Below are 18,806 nucleotides of genomic sequence, written 5' to 3'. Positions count from 1 at the left end.
GAAATGAAATGCTACCTCAGGTAGCATTTGAGAAATCAAGTACGTGAAATGACTTATTTTCCATTTTGTACCCTTTATTATATAATATTAAATGATTTTCACATCATTTTACGTCATTTTACCAAAATCAGCTACATTTTCAGCTAGTTTGTCAAACACAGTTTTATATAATCAGTTATCTTATCAGTTCATAATTTTCAGCTACCTTATCAATCACCTTTTCAGATTTCAGCTAACTTTTCAGGTAATTTTGCCAAACAGAGTCATAGTTATTAAAATGTTGATCCTCCTTACACCATGTTTTTGCCCCATTTAAACTTAAGACAAACTAAACCTATAACTGGACTGACCACGTGTGATTGGGTATTTGGGCCTGGTTCCAAATTACACACATATTATTTCCTCATAGGCTCATATAATCCGCACGTGCCTCACGCCCCAAAACAACCTTCGTACTTTCGCAGTTAAACTCTCTTCGCTATGTTTTTGGTCCTAAATTTCCCCCTTTCTTCTTTATCATCCTCAAAATTGAAAATTCCAATCGAAAAATCCCATTCCAAACCCTAATTTTTTCCGTCTAATTCATCAATTCAGGTAATTCTCTTTTCTGCGATTTCTTTAATTTCGTTCGTTAATTTCAGATTCTCATTTCAAATTTCGCGATTTTTGTTCAACCTAGGGTTTGTGCTTAATTTTGTGATCGAACTTTAATTAGCTCCGTTTTTGCTCCGAATTTGATTTCACGTGTTTATATACTCTATTAATACACTATGGTAGCTTAATTGATTAAATAAAGTAGAATTATTGTGCACTTTGATTTGTTGATTTGCTTGAATTAATGCCGTGATTTGACGACGATAATGGTATGATTATGTTTAATTGTTTATCAAAAGGTCGCATTTTGAGCTTATTTTCATTGTTCCGGAATTCAATGCTTTCACTTTTCAGGGTTTAACACCGGAAATTTGGGGACCGGAAAGTTAGTGTAATTGGAATTTTGTATTTAATGGTTGTGAGGAATTCGGAGTTAGAAATGGCGGGTGATCGGCATTTTGCTAGGATCGACATATTAGAGATAAAAGTTCAGATTGGGAAAAGGGTAGGAACCGCGAGAGCCCAAAAATACTTTGGTCTACTAGATAGCTTTTTCAGATTAAAAATTGCTAAGTCGGAGTTTGATAAGCTGTGTGTTGTTGCTATTGGACGGGAGAACGTTTGCCTCCATAATCGCCTCATTAGATCGATTCTAAAGAATGCAGCTTTCTCTAAGACGCCACCTCAAAAGGAAAACAAAGATCTTAACCTTAGTCTTGATAAGGTTACAAATGGGTCTCCAAGAAGTTGTCTTCAATCTCTGCGACGGGATGTGTTTCCACCGTCCCCTCGAAAAGGGAGAAGCCCGGGATTTCGAGATCGAAAATATAAGGATCGTTTGAGTCCACTTGGCCCAAATGGGAAGGTCAATGCTGTTGCGGCTAGTAAGGATGTGGGCCAGAAGACCCTTGAGCAGCAAAGTGCTACTGAATTGCTATCGTTGGGTAGTATGCCAATGGAAGTTACGTCTGTGGAGGATGGGGAAGAGGTTGATCAGGCTGCCATAAGTCCAGGAATTGAGAGCCGGAACCCTGTTACCCCTCCGTTTGGAATCCCGTGGAATGGGAAAGGGAACCGTAAAGTTCTCAGTTCTTTGCCATCTTCAGTTCATGCTGAGACTTGTGTTGGGAGCAGCAACCTACCTGATACCAGTTCCTTAAGGAAGAGGTTAGAACAGAAATTCGAGAAAGAAGGCATGAGAGTTTCAATAGATTGTGTGAATCTGTTGAACATGGGGTTGGATGCTTTCCTCAAAAGGTTAATAAAGCCTTCTCTTGAACTAGCCAGTTCCCGGTTTGGAACCATGTTGGACTTTCGGACTGCAATGGAGTTGAATCCTAACGTCCTCGGAGAAGATTGGCCTATGCAACTTGAGAAGGTGTGCCTCCGAGAGTCTGAATGTTTCGACTGAAATTAATTAGAACAATGATTTTTGTGAGATATGTTTTGGTAGGGATAAGAAGCTTCGACATGCGTTGATACAAGAGTAGCTTTACGCAGCTGCTAACTTAACTGTGTAAAATAATGGGCAAATATTCTGGGTGGGTGACTGGGTGTGATTCCGGCGTAAATTGTAAATACAACCATAATCTTATGTAGAAAGGGGTATTATTGGATGTGTCAAGATATAAATAGCAGCACCATTGTAATTTTTTGTTTGTTTCTTACAAATAGTGGAGACGATCGACATTCAGACCAATCCAAGCAGTTATGTATCCATTATTCCTCAATTTCTTGCCTTGTTAATTGATTTGTTCTAAAACAATCTCATAGAAGTTTTCGAGTTTTCTAGAGTGTATTATCTTCATTCTGTTTCGTCTTCAGTTGAGATATTTGGTCCCTTGAATTCAAATGACTTGTCTGGAATCAGTGATTTTAGCGTCTGAAACTTGCACCCCGGTGAAGGGTTAAATCAGTGTATCACTTTGAGCTGCTATATCTTCAAAGGAGCCAACGGTTATGCTGCAGTCTCTTTAGCATGGAAGAAGCTTCGCTGCTATTGGTAATTAGTTTAGCTGGTTTCAGGTGAGCAGCAGAATAGTCGTCATGAACCAGTGACAGATCAGGAATCAGGATATGAGCTTTCGTGGCGAATACAGTGAACTTTGAGTAGTAAAGGTTATAAACGTTTGTAGAGATATCAATGATCGGATCATTATATTGTCGCGAAAACATTAGAGAAGTATCATGTACTCCGTATGTATTTAAAGGCACCTTATTTTGCCATTGGCAGGAAGGCAGAGTACTGTAACTGGGCAGTAGAATTGCCGCAAGGCGGCCTTCAATGTGCAGGACATGCAATTTGAACCCGCTACCTCAAATCTAAACCTAAAAAACCCGACCTAAGCTAATTGTGCCCAAAAGGTTCTGAAAGTGGCAAATAAGAAATAGGACCAAACTGAAGAGGATCAGTCTCAAATCCGATTCAAATAACTTGTTTGCAAGGTCTAAATATGATTATTTCAAATAAAAGTATATTCTTACCCGTATAATGTGTAACTTCTCCTAATCTACATGTGAACTTAGCTGATGTGAAAATACAGTTGATCGCGCAGTCGTGAAAGAATGACATGAATACATCTTAATCTTATCAATAAATAAAATTATTGCACTATACAATTGCAGACACTCAATAATATTATCAAAATAGTAGAAAATCAAGCATTCTCAGTTGAAAGCATCACATCGAACACGAATATTCCCGGTACTTGCACTCTTAACACCAACCCGACCCAATTTGACCATAGCCGAAGAAAAGGCGCTATAGAAATCCACAATGTTAGTAGCCCATTTTTCGACTTGGGGCTTGGACCGGGCGTCAGTATAAAGAACCTGGTCCGAGGTGAAAAGGCCCTTCCCTTGCTTCAAGTCTGCATAGTACCAGTTATCGAACCTTAGTGGGCTAACAGGATCCATACCGATTGCAAGCCGTGGGTCCGCGTCTTTTGGACACATGGTTTGTAATTGGGCGGCGTATTGTTGGTTTAGGGTCGGGTCAATGGGACTGGTGGCAGAAAATCCATATATTCTATTGCTGAACCGGCTGCAATGAGAGAATCCCACTGTGTGTGCCCCTGTTAAAATATGAAGAATGTGAGATTGATTTGTACTGAACTCTTACAGTACAGAGCAGCATCAATGTGAATATTGTTTCACTGAACAAATAGCTTAAGTTATTTACTTATTTAATGCCAATGGCATGAAATTAATTATGTTACCGACTACTTGGTAATATTACTGAGCCTCTTCATATCTGCTGAGATTTGATCCCGTGACCTTTGGTGATAATGACTCTGATACCATGGCAACTAAAACCTTAAGGTGATGACTGAAGCCCAAACAACGATTTTATTCTGGTGCCATGGCATGAAATTAATTTTATTATCGTTATTCTACAGGCCTCCCCATACCTGCTGAGATTTGATCCCGTGACCTTTGGTGACACTGACTCTGATACCATGTGAGAAAATGATTTCAACGAAAATCTTAAGGTGATGGTTGAGGGCCAAACAACGATTTTATTCTGATCGAATGGATTACTAATGGATTCATATCTGTTTAAGCATTATTCCCATGACCACCTTTATAAAATTCAAGTAAATGGAGGGACCTAGAAAATTCATGTGACAGGGTTGCTTGAATTTGAAGCTATTAATATTGATGCTACAGGGTATGAGCATCTCAACTAGTCTTCAGTCTTCACTCATACGGAGTACTATTCAAATAATGCAGCTGATCTGATCAGATCAGAGCAGTTTGTGCAACATTCCAAATGTATTGGGCCATACAAATCCTGTTTTTTATGTAAAATATCTTACTTCTTCACAACTTTTCTGCACCTTTTGTCTAAACTCGACTATAGTTAAATAATTCTAGTTTAGATTTGAAAAGAGCACAATTGCATCTTGTCTTTTGTTCTACATAAAGATATTTCATTTATTTATTGTTCATTTTTTTATGAATCTTGTATTTACCGACACATTCAGAATAAAATCTATTTGTATAGAAATTTATGTAAATAAATACTTATATACTCCGTAGCTGACTAGTATTGAATCCTTCACTGTTTATTTTGAGCTTGTTCCATGTTCAATGTATGTTTTTTAAGTATTTTGGGGTTTTCAATATACAGTCGGGCAGTACGTCTTGCTTCAGACGGGCCTTTTTGGTCTGAAATAATAAGACGAGATTTTGTAACCATTTTATAGTTAAATGTAACCACTATTGAAAAACCAGTTACCATAAGCTATAACATTGCCTATACCATTGTGGTTACATTTAACTATAAAATGGTCACATATGCCCGTCTGAAAAATAAAACGAAAAATGTCCGCCTAAAACAAGAATTTGCGATTGGTTACAGCTAATTTCCTCCCAGTCCCATGCCTCTTTCTTTGAAACGTCACCATTGAAGTTGACTAAATTACTCACATGGCCACCTCTGTAAATTAGTACGATTATTTCTCTAATTATTAATACCATTAATTGCAAGCAGGTCAACTTTCTTGCTTACGGCCTTCTGGGATTCATGAACCAACTCCAATTGTGCCGAAACGACTGGGTGTTTTCTAACATGAACCACTAGACTAACACATCTTTAGTTACGATATACATACAATACAAATTACTAAGCAATATACAAAAGATTTGATACCTGAAAGAGCAACCATATCAGATTGAGTGAGTCCAAGATTGCGAAAGAGAGAATTAAGGCGATCCAACCCATCAGTCGGCAGAGGTAGCTTTCCATTCACACTTGAAGCCGTCGACGTCAAACTATCAAATCTCCCCAACTCTACTTTGTAATATGGTCCTCCTGCCTACATTTTTTCCACTTTACTCTCTTTAATTTATCATCTCATCTACATAATCAGTGGCCAATTACCACACAAATAATGAATGGATTTAGATTTATTCCCCTAAAACCACATCCATGTTAGGTATCGTAAAACTTTTGTATGTGACGGTTTTATAATGATTTATTTCACCAAAAAACCACATGTTGCTGATTGAAATTGAACTAAAGAGAAAAATATCACTGTTTATGACTTTATTAGTTAAACTAGCTGACGGACATTTGTTTCGCACTAGCATAATCAATAGAAATCGCGATTTTTATGTAATTCTAATTTGAAGTTTCAATTAAATTTCACATGAAATAAAATGAGTGCATTAAACAAACAAGCAAGCAAACAATACCAGATTGACGACATCGCGAGTAGCAATGGTAAGAATATCAGCACAGGAAACTTTATTCCTGCAACTGGGAATTGCATCCACAGCTGCTTTCGCCTTTATAACCGTATCGAACCCGTCTCCGGCTAATGAAAGATTATCCGGATGATCTTTCTCTGCTTTATTAGTAGGTGTTGATTGAATCATTATTGAAGCATCACAACCCTGCACATACAACCCCAAAACTAGTTATTTATGTTGCCGTGTGTACTAAAACCGACATTTAATACAATAAATGCAATAATTAAATGTAACTAACTAACTAACAAGCGAAAGATTGGAACGGAGGGAATACCGAAACAGCGCAGTCGTGGAAATAGAGACGAAGAGTGGCCGGAATCGTAACAAATGTCTGGTTTATTTTCAGTTTCACAGCTTGTCGGACGATCGACTCGACACTCGGACATATATTGGCGTAGTAATTCTGGCTAAGAGCATTTGTTGTAAGAGAAAACCCAAGAAACAGAACACAAATTAAGACGTAAAAGTGACCCATAACTTATTACACACAAAGCAACACTTGGAGGATTTAATTCGTGACCCAATATATATAGGGTGGGTTTAGTGGGTATAGTATAATTAAGACATTAAAGCTATACGCTGGTCTTTCTTAAGACGGATATGTCTGTCTAAGACATAAATGAAGATGGAAACTTATTACTAGGCTTTGTTTTTTTTTTGGGCTGAATGAAGCTATAAGCTGAATTAAACTGAAATGAGCTGACGTGAAATGAATGGAGCTTAATTGGATCAAAATTTGTTGAGATAAATAAGCTGAGTTAAACTAAACTAAAGTGGGCTGAACCAGAGTTAAAATTAAGCCGAAAAAAATAGGAACTTAAATAGATGTGACAAACTTTTTGTTTCGTCCTACGCATTATGTTTTTGTCTGATTCGTTATATTTACCGATTTTATGTTTAAGACGAATATACGGTGTAAACGAAAATTTGTGTTAGTTAAATGGGCAGCTATGCCAGTTGTAATTGAATCTTTAACTACGACTTTATGGTCTGGCAACATGCATGATTGAAGAATGATCAAGTATGATTGTTAGGAACTATATTAATTGTGATTTGACTATGATTAAATTATACGAGTAGAAATTCATAATTTTTTGTGCTTAGAAGCCTACTGTTTTGATTTATTTTATTATTTATTTAATGTGGTTGTTAGTATTCAGGTAAGTTTGTTTGAAAAAGACCCTTGATATACCTAACACAAATTCTTGTTTGTGACGGCACATATCCGGATACCATTTTACCTCACAAAGTACCCACTTTTTCTCTCTCTGCAACACTATTCATGTGGTCCCCTTTCTCCACTAACCCATTTTGTTACCATTTTAACTCACAAAATATCCGCCACAAATGGTAACCCGTCACAAGGGAGACCAATTGTATACCTAAAATCTCCATAATTTTGTCCTCTGATTAAGATTTGCACAAATTCTTATTTGTGACGAACATTTTTTGTCACAAGTTTGTGACCTCTTACAAGATGCAAGTGAAAGGCAAGTCGGAAAGCAAGTGAAAGAGGGCTTGTAAGACGTCACAAACTTGTGACGGTCACAAACACGACTTATTGTAAGATTTGTACACTAGAACGTGGTCGACGCACTTGGGAGAGTTGGAGATATAAACTTTTTGTGTGTGTATGGGCTTCCTAGTTATACGCCTTAATTTTTGGCATTGGCTTTTGTGGATCATTCTTTTTTCTTTTGGAGAGGTGCGTTAGGCACTTAGGCCGTTGTAACAGTGCTATCAAATGCATGGGCAACGGTTGAAAAATAAAGCAACAAGTTACCTCAATGGATCTCGCCTTGTGTGAGTTAATGGCTCACAAGCCTCACATCGAGTATTAAACTGATAAGAACAAATACAACACTTGATCTTAGCTTAAAAGGCTGTGAAAGTGAATTTTTATGAATTATTTTCGCATATGTCTGTATATGAGCCGTTTGCTATCCTGAGGTAATTGAGATAACAATAATTTGCAAGTATTTACATAAAATAATATTCCGAATATATCAAAACAAAACCTCACTTGAATCTAAGGGTAATGCACACTTATTTAAATTTTAGGACGTTTATGAAACAATTCGCAAATTATATACCGTGATTTATTGCACTAATCCGATATTTAGTAAGTTTTGATATGCTAACTTTTAAATTATCAAAGGAATGTTTATTTGGTAATTAAGAATCGAAATAACAATTTGCAAGAAAAACTCACACTGATGGCGGAGAAGCTAACAGAATATCTTATCTTTACGCGCAAACTAGCCTTTTTACACAAAATCAAGCCTGTCCGGATGTGCCTCGCTCCTTACCAAAATTCCAAAACCAAGGATACAATACCCATGGATTATGGTATAGAGTTATGGACCATCAACCATGGGGAAATGTCACTTTCTAACTAACATAAAATTTGATTTGTCCGCTTTCTTTTAACACAATAGGTCCTTTTGGAATTAATTGTGGTTCCTATAAGGGGTCGTTTGGTTGCCCACTAAATTACACAGGAACTTTAATTCATGTAAATTGCAAAATGGTTAGGTTGTTTGGTTACCCCAATTCATATGAATTGGAACTTCCCATGAATTCCAATTCCTCCATAATGGAAGAAGTTGCTTACCCAGATCCCCCTAGGTAAGTGGGAATGCCTACATGAATTAGAATGTCTACATGTAACCAAACAACATTTTCTAATTCACATGAATTCTAAAATCATGTGATATGACACTTCCTAGGCATTGTAAGTTCCCGTATGTAACCAAACGACTCCTAAGTTTAGTAAAGTTCGTTCGGTTCAGTTTTATCTAAATTTTGGTTTAGTTCAGCTTGTTTTTAGTTTATAAGAACGAGATCCTTAAGTTCTAAAGTGTACATAGCTAAAGTGTATACTCCTTTTGTTCATTCACTTGTTTACCCCTTAAATTACAATACCTCTCACAAATAATAGAAAAATAAATGATTGACACGTAAGGAGTATCTGTTTGGGCGAGATACCGGTGTTTTTAGGTTTTTTCTTTAAATGCTTAAAAAAATTAATTATCACTTTGAGGTTGATTTTAAACTCATGATTGTATATTAGTTCATACGGAGTAGTATATGATATGTTTTTTTTCTTACGCTTAGCTACCTTATTTATTTTATGTTTTTTTTTTAAATGAAAGTCGATGATCCGACAATGAATTTGTTCCTTTTTGAAAGTTTTAAAACTTTTAATAGCAATAAAATTGTTGTGTGAGAACTACTTATAAAAGGGTTATTATGCAAACCAATGGCTTAACATTGAAGCAAAAATCAAAAGATAAAATTACATGGAGTATTTTACATGGACTCATCTCCGCTTTACTTAGCATCAAAGCACGCCAAATATATACCTTAAGCTTAGCTTAGAGAATTAAGAAAACACAAATTCTCATTTGTGACGGCGATATCCGTCACAAGCTTGTGAGGGATACCGTTTCCTCTCACATAATGTCCATTAAAAGGTGAGTAGGAAGCATATGGGGGTGCCCCACCTTGTCCCCTCTCCCTTTTTGTGAGAGGTCACAAGTTTGTAACGGAATTAGCCCGTCACAAGCAAGACTAGTTGGAAAGAAAATGTCCCTTATCTTTCTCCACAAAATTTCTTACGGAGTATAAGACAGTTTCACACTAAATTTAAAATCGTCTCATATCTATGATCTTTATATTTTAATATGAGGTATTAAAATTAAAATGGAAAATTAATTAAAAGAATTAAGTAAATTCATGAAATGTATATTTTAATGAAATTTTTCATCACAATCAATTTATAAATTATCTCAAATAATTTTAAAGTTTTTTTTTGTCAAGAAATTAATAATATAAGTTCATAATTTTTGTATAAGAACTAAATACTCGTACTTGGTAAAAAAAATTATTCGAAACTAATAATATCAAATTTTTCGGTTTTTCATATACGAATTTTAGATTTATACCAGTTTTGATTTATTTTTAAATTAAAAGATTATAATTTAATTAAAAAAACTATAATGATTAAAGATTATATCTTAACTAAAAGATAATAATTTAATATAAATAGAGTTTTATTTCCTTATTTAGCCAACTTCTTTTTGGAAGGAAAACTATTGAAATTTTTTATTCTCTTAGTAGCTACGGTAGTAAAGAAAGAGGAATGCAAGTTGAAAACATATTATCCCCTTTTTAAATGTCAAAGAATTATTTATTGTATGAAATACTCCCTCTATTTTTCTATATATAACTTTCTCACATTTCGAGACACACTCTTCTCTCTTCAATATCTCTCAAATTATATGCTTAAATATAGTGATATGTATACTCATATGAAATAGTTTTTCATAAGACATTTATGGTATAAGTTTTATAATTTTTTACCAAATACGAGTATATTTTTGTAAATATTAAAGTCAAAGGCTTGCCTCGAAAAAGTAAAACGTCATATATTAAAAAATGGAGGGAGTAAATCAGTATGGCCTAGTCAAAGATAGGATATAATGAAGCTCAAAGTCCAATAAAGAGCAATTCATTTAGGCAGGAAAACTTGAGAATCTCTTATTCTTTTAGTTTAAGGGGAATTAACATGCTCTATAAGTATAAGACAAAAATCACATTATACGGGCAGAAATATAAGCAATTTAGGTTAGTGGAGTACGTCATACGCAATTTGGTGTTTGACATTTCAAAATTTCAAGAGCCAAATTAAATGAGAAATTTAATTTCGCAATTTAAATAGAAAATAGATAAGACTAATTAAAAGTATAGTTGAGGACAGTGTACGTAGCCAACGTAGGTTAGTGAAGACAGACGAAAACAACAATTGCTCGTGAATATTCTGACGCGGGAATGCGTGATTGCGTACCCTCTATGTTTTTACTGCTCTTTGTCTGCATCTAATTAAACATATTTTTCTCCTTTTATGCAAATCCTTCTTATTTAAAACCGTCTTAAATTAAAGCAACACTCATAATTGATATAAATAATGTTATAAAATAAAAGAGAATTGCCCAATCACTTACAATTACCGCTTAACCAAGTAAATAATCCAATGTTACACAATTAACGCTTAACCAAGTAAATAATCCAATGTTACGAGGTGTTATTGTACATTTGTACCATTACTCTTATTTCTTCTTCCTATTGCAAATTGTCAATACAAATATACAATGAGGTCTACATTGGGAATATGTGATTCAACTTTTAAGTGAGCAAATAAATTCTTAGATATTGTTAGAATATAAAACCAATCATTTAACTCCAATCATTAGTTTAAACTTGTAGTTAAAATGGTTTCTTGACAACTGCATGAATTAATAAGTCATTATACCCTCAATTTGCAAATAAATTTTCACTCCCGATAAGTTTAAATATTGGCTGTGTCACTGGTTATAGAACACCACAAACAAGAGTGAAAGAAACACAGCATGAAATCCCATGTGGCCACTTTGACTACGAAATCTATGGAATTAGCAAAAGGTTTGGAATAATTAGGTTTAGATGTGTACATACAACGACGCATCATAGCATATATACGAAACATATCACAATTTGTGCTCAAACTAAAGCTAAATTGGCTATCATTGTTAATATCAAATCACTCATTTTCTGTCTTTTATGGGAACACTATGCTGCACAGCTATATATGAACGCGTTCCATCCAATCATCGTTTATACTCCGTAATTAGTAAATACCTATACGCGTTAATGATCCTTATTTCAAGTGTTAAAAACCGAACGAAAAATGCACGTGGTGTCCTTAAGTTTTGATATTTTGTTCAAAATATCCAATTTTTTATCCGAAAAATTGTAAGAGGCATTAATTCGTGTTTACGAGCTCATAAAGTAACGGTTTTTTTTCAAATTAACCATCTCTCCAGAATTACGATTTGAAAAAAAAAAAATTGTCGAGTTTGATATTCATGACCAAGAGGTATGGTCACTCAAAGTTTGTTCGGTCAAAAAAAATGTGAGTCTTTGACATACAAAAACTACTAACCACGTGATCCAAATACGACATTTTTTGTTTTCAAATCGTAGTTCTCAGAAAGATAATCGATTCGAAAAAAAATTAACACTTTCTGTAATAATAATTATAATAGTAATGATAGTTAGAATTTTCTAGAATAAAAAATAACCTAGAGAGAGAAAACCTAGAGAGAGGATGCTACGATGAATATGTCTTTAATGCGCCGTCATTGATTTAATGCCTATGACAAGGAAATCAAGTCAACAACGACAACGAGAACAGAACTTAAGGGGGAGGAGTATCCCTGCGAATACCACGAAGGATGTTACGATGGTAGAGGAAGCAGAAAGTATGGAAAACAGGAACCCTAATACCGTTAGCACTGGACCAGATGTTGATGAAGAAGGTAAAACTAAAATGATGCATGAAATTGTAGGTATTCCAGAATTGATAGTAGAAACGGAAGAGGAGGGGGAAACAGACGAGGAAATAGAGGAAAGTGAAGAAGAGGAGGAAATTGTGAAGGATAGTCTCGAACAGGGGTTGAAACATACAGAACAAGACGTGGAAACAGAGCCTGCTGAGAATGAGTGTGATGACTGTGAGAAAAAAGCAGAGCATGATGAAATGTTGCAAATTCAAATTGAGGATGTGGAAGAGGAAATTGATTATTGGAAACAGGCTGTAGTTTGTTTTATATTGGGTGCCAACCCGCCATGGGAGATTGTGGAAGGTTTTATAAGGAGGATTTGGACAAAATTTAACATTGATAAGATTTCCTTCATGCCGAATGGGATCTTTTTGGTTAGATTTAAAAGCATGGAAATGAAAGAACAAGTCCTTAGTTCAGGGCATTATATGTTTGATAATAAACCAATGATAGTTAAGTCATGGGAGAAAGATATGGAGATGAATAAGGATAATGTGACATCAGTGCCAGCTTGGATTAGAATTCATAAGTTGCCTCTTAAATTCTGGGGCAAAGGTCTTCCAAAGATCACTAACCTGGTAGGGAAATATGTCAAAAGTGATTTAGCAACAGAGGAAAGAACCAGGTTAGGGTTTGCGAGGGTGATGGTGGAGTTACAGGTGGATCAAAAATTACCAGATAGCATATCTTTTAAGGATGAAAATGGAGGAGTGGTTAAAGTGGACATTGAGTATGAATGGAAACCTCAAAATGCACAAAATGTCAAGGAATGGGTCACGAAATGGAGAATTGTAGGAGAGGGGAAATAAAGAAATCATTCAAGCAACTCATTAAACAATTATGGAGACCAATTACTAAAATTGCAAATCGTTTCTACGATTGTGCGAAAAAACTTGTTGCTCGGAGATATCTACACCGGTGGAGAGGAGAGCGATGGGGGCTTCCATACACCAAAGAAAGAGACTGGTTAAAATGAGTAGTCGTGAGAGGGCAAATGAGGGGTCTAGCAATGAGGTGTTTGGAGCTTATTCTTACAAGGAAGTTCTTTGCATCACCACCTAAGAGGAGAAGTGTCTTTGAAATTGGTAATGCTTCAAAACCTATATTGTCTAATGGATAGGATAGGTTTTTGGAACATTAGAGGGATGAATAGAGTAGGAAAACAAAAGGATATCAATAATTTTTTGCATAATAATAAAATAGGTCTTTTTGGGTTACTTGAAACTAAAATAAAGAATAAGGCTTTCCATAAAGCTTCTTGTAATTTTTCTAGTTGGTGTATCACTACAAATAATGGATATCATTCTGGTGGACGCATTTGGGTTCTCTGGAAACCTAATTGTTTTAGGGTGAATGTATTGGAATATAATGCCCAATATATTCACATGAAGGTTGATTCTTTGGGAGATAGGAGGAGTTTCTGGTTAACTATGATATATGCCTTCAATGGTATTCATGAGAGAGAGCAACTGTGGGATAATTTGAGAAAGTCTGCAAATTTGGTAGCTGGACCTTGGGCAATTGCAGGGGACTTCAACTGTGTGCTAAATGCTTCAGAGAGAGTGGGTGGGAATACTCCATCTGGTGAAATGGAACCTTTTAGGAGATGTGTGGTCGATCGTGGGGTGATTGACATTCTCGCAGTAGGGAGCATTATATACTTGGAACAATAAACAGCAACCAGAGGAAAGAATTTATAGTAGGATAGACAGGTTCTTAGTCAATAAGGACTGGTGTGATAAGTTCCCGGACATTTATGCACATTTCCTTCCTGAGGGACTTATGGATCATACCCCTTTCCTCTTAAAAAGTACAAGTCAAGATCAGGGTAAGAGAAGCTTCAAATATTTCAACATGTGGGGTGCTTCTAATAAATTTATTCCTTTGGTGAGGATGCATTGGGAATCTGGCTTCAATGGTACTTCTATGTTCAGACTGGCAAAAAATTTGAAGAATCTGAAACATGTGCTTAAGGAACTGAACAAAGAATGCTACAGTGATATTGAGAATGCTGCAACTATATTGCAGAAACAGGTGGAGGGTTTGCAGGAAGTGATAAATAGAGACCCTACTGATATTCAGAGCATTACTGAAGAATATGATGCTACTCTTCAGCTGCAGGAGCTAAATAAAGCTAGGGAGAGCTTCCTTGCGCAAAAGTCCAAGCAGATGTGGATAAGGGATGGAGATGTCAACAGCTCCTATTTCCATGGACTGCTGAAAAAGAGAAGGAATCTGAATAGGGTTGTAATGGTTGAGGATATGGAAGGTAATGTGTGTGATACACAAGAGTTAATTCAGGAAGCATTTATTGATTATTATCAGGTCCTCCTAGGAACAAGTAAGGAAACAAAGAAGGTCCACAGAAAGATTATTGACCAAGGACCTAGGTGTAATGCTGATCACTGGCATAGTCTGAGAAAGCCAGTCTCTGGGGAGGAAATTAAGGAGGCCCTATTTAGTATCCCTGACATAAAATCTCCTGGGCCAGATGGTTACACTAGCAAGTTTTTTAAAGATGCTTGGGGGGAGATTGGAGGGGATGTGATAAAAGCAGTCCAAGATTTTTTCCATTACAAACAACTACTCAAGCAAATAAATTCCACAAATATTACACTTATTCCCAAGTGTGATACGCCAAAGAGTGTCCTTCAATTTCGACCTATTGCTTGTTGTAATGTAGTGTATAAAATCATATCCAAGCTGCTTTGTTCAAGGCTTGCTGAAGTGTTACCACATATAGTAGGGCAAAATCAGGGAGCATTCATACAGCAAAGAAGCATTCAAGAGAACATTCTTATATGTCAGGATTTGATTAGGCTGTATGAAAGACCTCATGCTTCCCCAAGATGTATGTTCAAAATAGATTTACAGAAGGCCTATGATACAGTGGAGTGGTCTTTTGTTGAGAATCTTTTAGATGAACTAAACTTTCCTCCTGATTTCAAGGCCATGTTAATGCAATGCATCACTACAACCACTTACTCTCTTTCTGTTAATGGTGAGATGTTTGGTTACTTTCAGGGTAAGAGGGGATTAAGGCAGGGGGGCCCTCTTTCTCCCCTATTATTTACCTTATGCATGGAATATCTGACTCGTACTCTGCAGTATGCCACTACAAAATATGACTTCAAATTCCACCCAATGTGCAAAAAACAAAGGCTCACTAGTCTTATGTTTGCTGATGATGTTATCTTGTTCAGTAAAGGAGATGCCACCTCTATGATGCTACTGTTGCAATCCTTTGCTACATTCTCTAATGCTACTGGCCTGAAGGTAAGTGCAGCTAAATCAAGTGCTTTCTTCAGGAATGTTCCTGAGCAAACAAGTCCGAGATACTACAGTATCCGGTTTCTTGAAGGAGCATTCCTTTCAGCTACCTTGGCATGCCTATACAAACTACAAGGCTTAAAAAGCAAGACTGTGAGTGCCTTGTGGATAATATTTGTGGTAGAATTCATGGATATGGTGCAAGGAAGTTCTCTTATGCAGGAAGGTTGGTTATTGTGCAAAGTGTGCTTAATTCCTTACACTCATATTGGGCCTCTATGTTTATCATCCCCAAAGGCATAATTAAGAGGATAGAAGCGGTTTGTAGAAATTTCCTCTGGGACAACAGTGCAGACTACAGAAGGATCCCTCTTGTGGGATGGGATACTATTTGCAGACCCAAAGATGAAGGAGGATTGGGATTCAAAGACCAGGAAGCATGGAATAAAGCTATGGTGGGAAGGTTGGTTGACTGGATAGCTAAGAAAAGAGACTCTATATGGGTACATTGGGTCCATAATAATTACCTTAAGGGCCAGGAATGGATGGAATATAAGCCAAGTACAAATTCTAGCTGGGTTTGGAGGAGAATTTGTAGGGTTAAGGATGAGATGAGGTCTGGTTATGTTCGGGGGCGATGGATGTGTGCAACCAGGAGGATTTACTCCAGCAGGGTGCTATGCCTGGTTTAGAGGGACTAGGCCAAGAGTTCAATGGGCTAAAACTGTCTGGAATGGATGGGCACCGCCAAAACACCAGTTCTTGGGGTGGTGGTAGCTCATGAGGCACCGAACACGACGCTAGACTATGCGATTTGGGTTGGACATTGAGGACAAGTGCTTTCTATGTGGTCTTGCTTCTGAAACTATTGAGCACCTTTACTGTGATTGCTCATACAGTAAGAGGGTTGTTGGAGAGCTGAGTATCAAAACTTCATGGGTATTCCCTCTAGGGGATGTGATGAGTTGGTGTATGCATAGGACAGGGGACAATGTTGCGAGGGGAGTGCGAGGTTGCTATGATGCTAAGTCTTATGTACCATGTATAGAAGCAGAGAAATAAAGGACGGTATGAGAATGTTTTACTTCGTCCAGAACGTGTGGCAGGCTTCATCATGGAAGAGATGAGGTTCAGAGTTCGAGCCCGGGATAGAACAATTATGACATTAGCTGAAAGAGAATGGCTTAATAGAATGCGTCTTATAGAGTGATGGTTTGTTAGTTGTTTGTGATCACCATATAGAGCTTCATGTAATTATTTTACTCTTTTATTTATAATATTACTCACATTTCACCAAAAAAAAAAAATACGAGTTATGACCTCTTAAAGTTTTATGGATCAAAAAATTTGGGTATTTCGGATAAAATGTCAAACCTCAAGAACACCACGTGCATTTTCAGAAAACCGAACTCATTTCTTGAATATATGACCGTTCGATCCTCATTTTACTTTTTTTTTTTTAATAATTTTATGAAGACGTAGATTATAAATTCTTAAGTTTCATTATCGGACCTGGGTCACACCTTTACGAAGCACATAGAGAGAGTTTAGCTTACAAGTCTAATAAGGTTTCATTTGTTTACCTATCCTATCTAAGATTTACTTGTTTACCTTTCTATTTTATAAATGTTTTTTATCAATAATTTGATTCTCACATTCAATTTGGTCAACTTGTCATCAATTAGTTGACCTTTTCCTATTTTCTTGGTCATTGTGCTTAGAATGTACTTCGTAATAATGTAAACACTCATGAGGGAGAGCTTTTACCATCTATATGGTCCTACACTCCTACTTGCTCAAATCCAGGCTAAACTAAATGCTATATATTGACCTGAAAAAACTGACTTGACCTGAACCCGAAACACGAATTGACCCGAACTTATTCAAATCGACCCAGATGTTTATTATTGCAAACTGATTGTTATCCCCAAATAACTTGAAACAACCAACCCAAAAATGACCCGAACCCCAAATGACCCGACCCGGCCCAATTCTTGCAGACCCAAAAAACCCAAAACCGACCTAGTTGACCTGTTTACCCGGTCTAGTTTTACGGCTAAAGAAAAACATATACGCAGAGTAATTGTTAAAAGACATAAGAGTATAAGACTGAATTTGACGACTTTCTAATTTAAAAGTGTTAACGGAGGTGCGAACTGGGCAATCGTTGTTGGACCATTTGTTTACAACTTAAGGCCCATAATGCTGACATATCAAATAAATTGTTAAGTAAGACGGTCTCTTTGTATAAGACCAACCCGGTAATAAAAAAGCCCAATATATTAAAACAAAAAATCACATTATTTAAAAAATCTTCATCCTGTTGTGAAATAAAGACAAGAGAAAGTTAGAGAGAATATAAAGAGAGACAGAACTGTCTCCTTATTCCATTATGAAGGGTATATATATACAATCAGCAACTCTCCTATAGAACCGTCCTATAGCATAGGACTGGCCCAAAAGGAGAGAAACCCAAGGAAAACAATTATATTTATTTATATTTTAATTTTATTTTAACGACCCGACATTTTATGATAAAAACTAACATATCTAAATATACAATTTATCAATATGAAATTTTAGGTTATCAAAATAAAATAATTTTTGATATGTTTATTAATTAATTTATTTGGGCTTTTAGTTATTAAGCTAGTCTTATGAATAAATTGGTCTTACACAACAATTTGTGATATACAATACAATGGAAGAAAGTTTCCATAAGACAATATATTCTAGAGTATTCTAAGATATGGACATCCATATAATATTTAGATTTGATGGGGCATATTCTGCATCCGCTGACCGAGTCAACATATTGAGCAAGGTCAAAGCTAAAAAGACAGCAAGTCAACATATTAACAGCCTAACCGACAAAGCCTGTCGGCCTGTCACTTGGGTCTCGGCTCGGCAGCTAGCCGGCCGAGAGGCATATCCGCGTACTCACATCCAGTCCCCTCGGCATGGAGTCAACCAGGCCTGCCGGCCTGCCATGGGTCCCTCGGCCGAGGGTAAGACAGTCTTTCCACCTGCTACGCCACTTGGCCACTTGGTCACTACGTGACAAAAGGTGAAAGTCTATAAATACTCCACACCTCTCATTGAGAAACGATCATCTTAATCTGGTATAAACTCCCTTATCTCTCTACCATATACTTTGCCAAGTTAACACACAACTTATCTCTCTAAGTTTACTGACTTGAGCGTCGGAGTAAGTACGCTCGGTACCAAGCCGAGCCCTCAGTTTGTTCATTTTTACAGGAGAGAGTAAAAGGAAGAGACGAGCAACGACATCATTCAACAAGT

At 36.4% G+C, this 18,806-nt stretch overlaps 2 protein-coding genes and 1 pseudogene across 2 annotated transcripts; 1 reads left to right on the top strand and 2 right to left on the bottom strand.

The window, feature by feature from the left end:
- The first annotated feature begins 452 nt into the window (after positions 1-452).
- On the top strand, positions 453-2,416 carry LOC141643545 (uncharacterized). Its single transcript, XM_074452741.1, has 2 exons — positions 453-594; positions 949-2,416. Exon 2 carries the CDS (start codon positions 1,007-1,009, stop codon positions 2,003-2,005), a length of 999 nt encoding a protein of 332 aa, XP_074308842.1. The 5' UTR covers positions 453-594; positions 949-1,006; the 3' UTR covers positions 2,006-2,416.
- Positions 2,417-3,031: 615 nt separating this feature from the next.
- Positions 3,032-6,368, bottom strand: LOC141643544 (peroxidase 51-like). Its single transcript, XM_074452740.1, has 4 exons — positions 6,125-6,368; positions 5,794-5,994; positions 5,249-5,414; positions 3,032-3,668 (listed from the first exon to the last, which is right to left on the bottom strand). The coding sequence occupies exons 1-4, from the start codon at positions 6,323-6,325 to the stop codon at positions 3,262-3,264; spliced, it is 975 nt and encodes a 324-aa protein (XP_074308841.1). The 5' UTR covers positions 6,326-6,368; the 3' UTR covers positions 3,032-3,261.
- Positions 6,369-7,566: 1,198 nt separating this feature from the next.
- On the bottom strand, positions 7,567-7,746 carry LOC141645455 (U2 spliceosomal RNA; annotated as a pseudogene).
- Positions 7,747-18,806: the final 11,060 nt, after the last annotated feature.

The sequence above is a fragment of the Silene latifolia genome, chromosome 2 (genome assembly GCF_048544455.1).
Source record: "Silene latifolia isolate original U9 population chromosome 2, ASM4854445v1, whole genome shotgun sequence".
NCBI classification, from domain to species: Eukaryota; Viridiplantae; Streptophyta; class Magnoliopsida; order Caryophyllales; family Caryophyllaceae; genus Silene; species Silene latifolia.
Note: the sequence above shows the minus strand (reverse complement) of the source record. Positions and strands in the feature narration are given on the sequence as shown.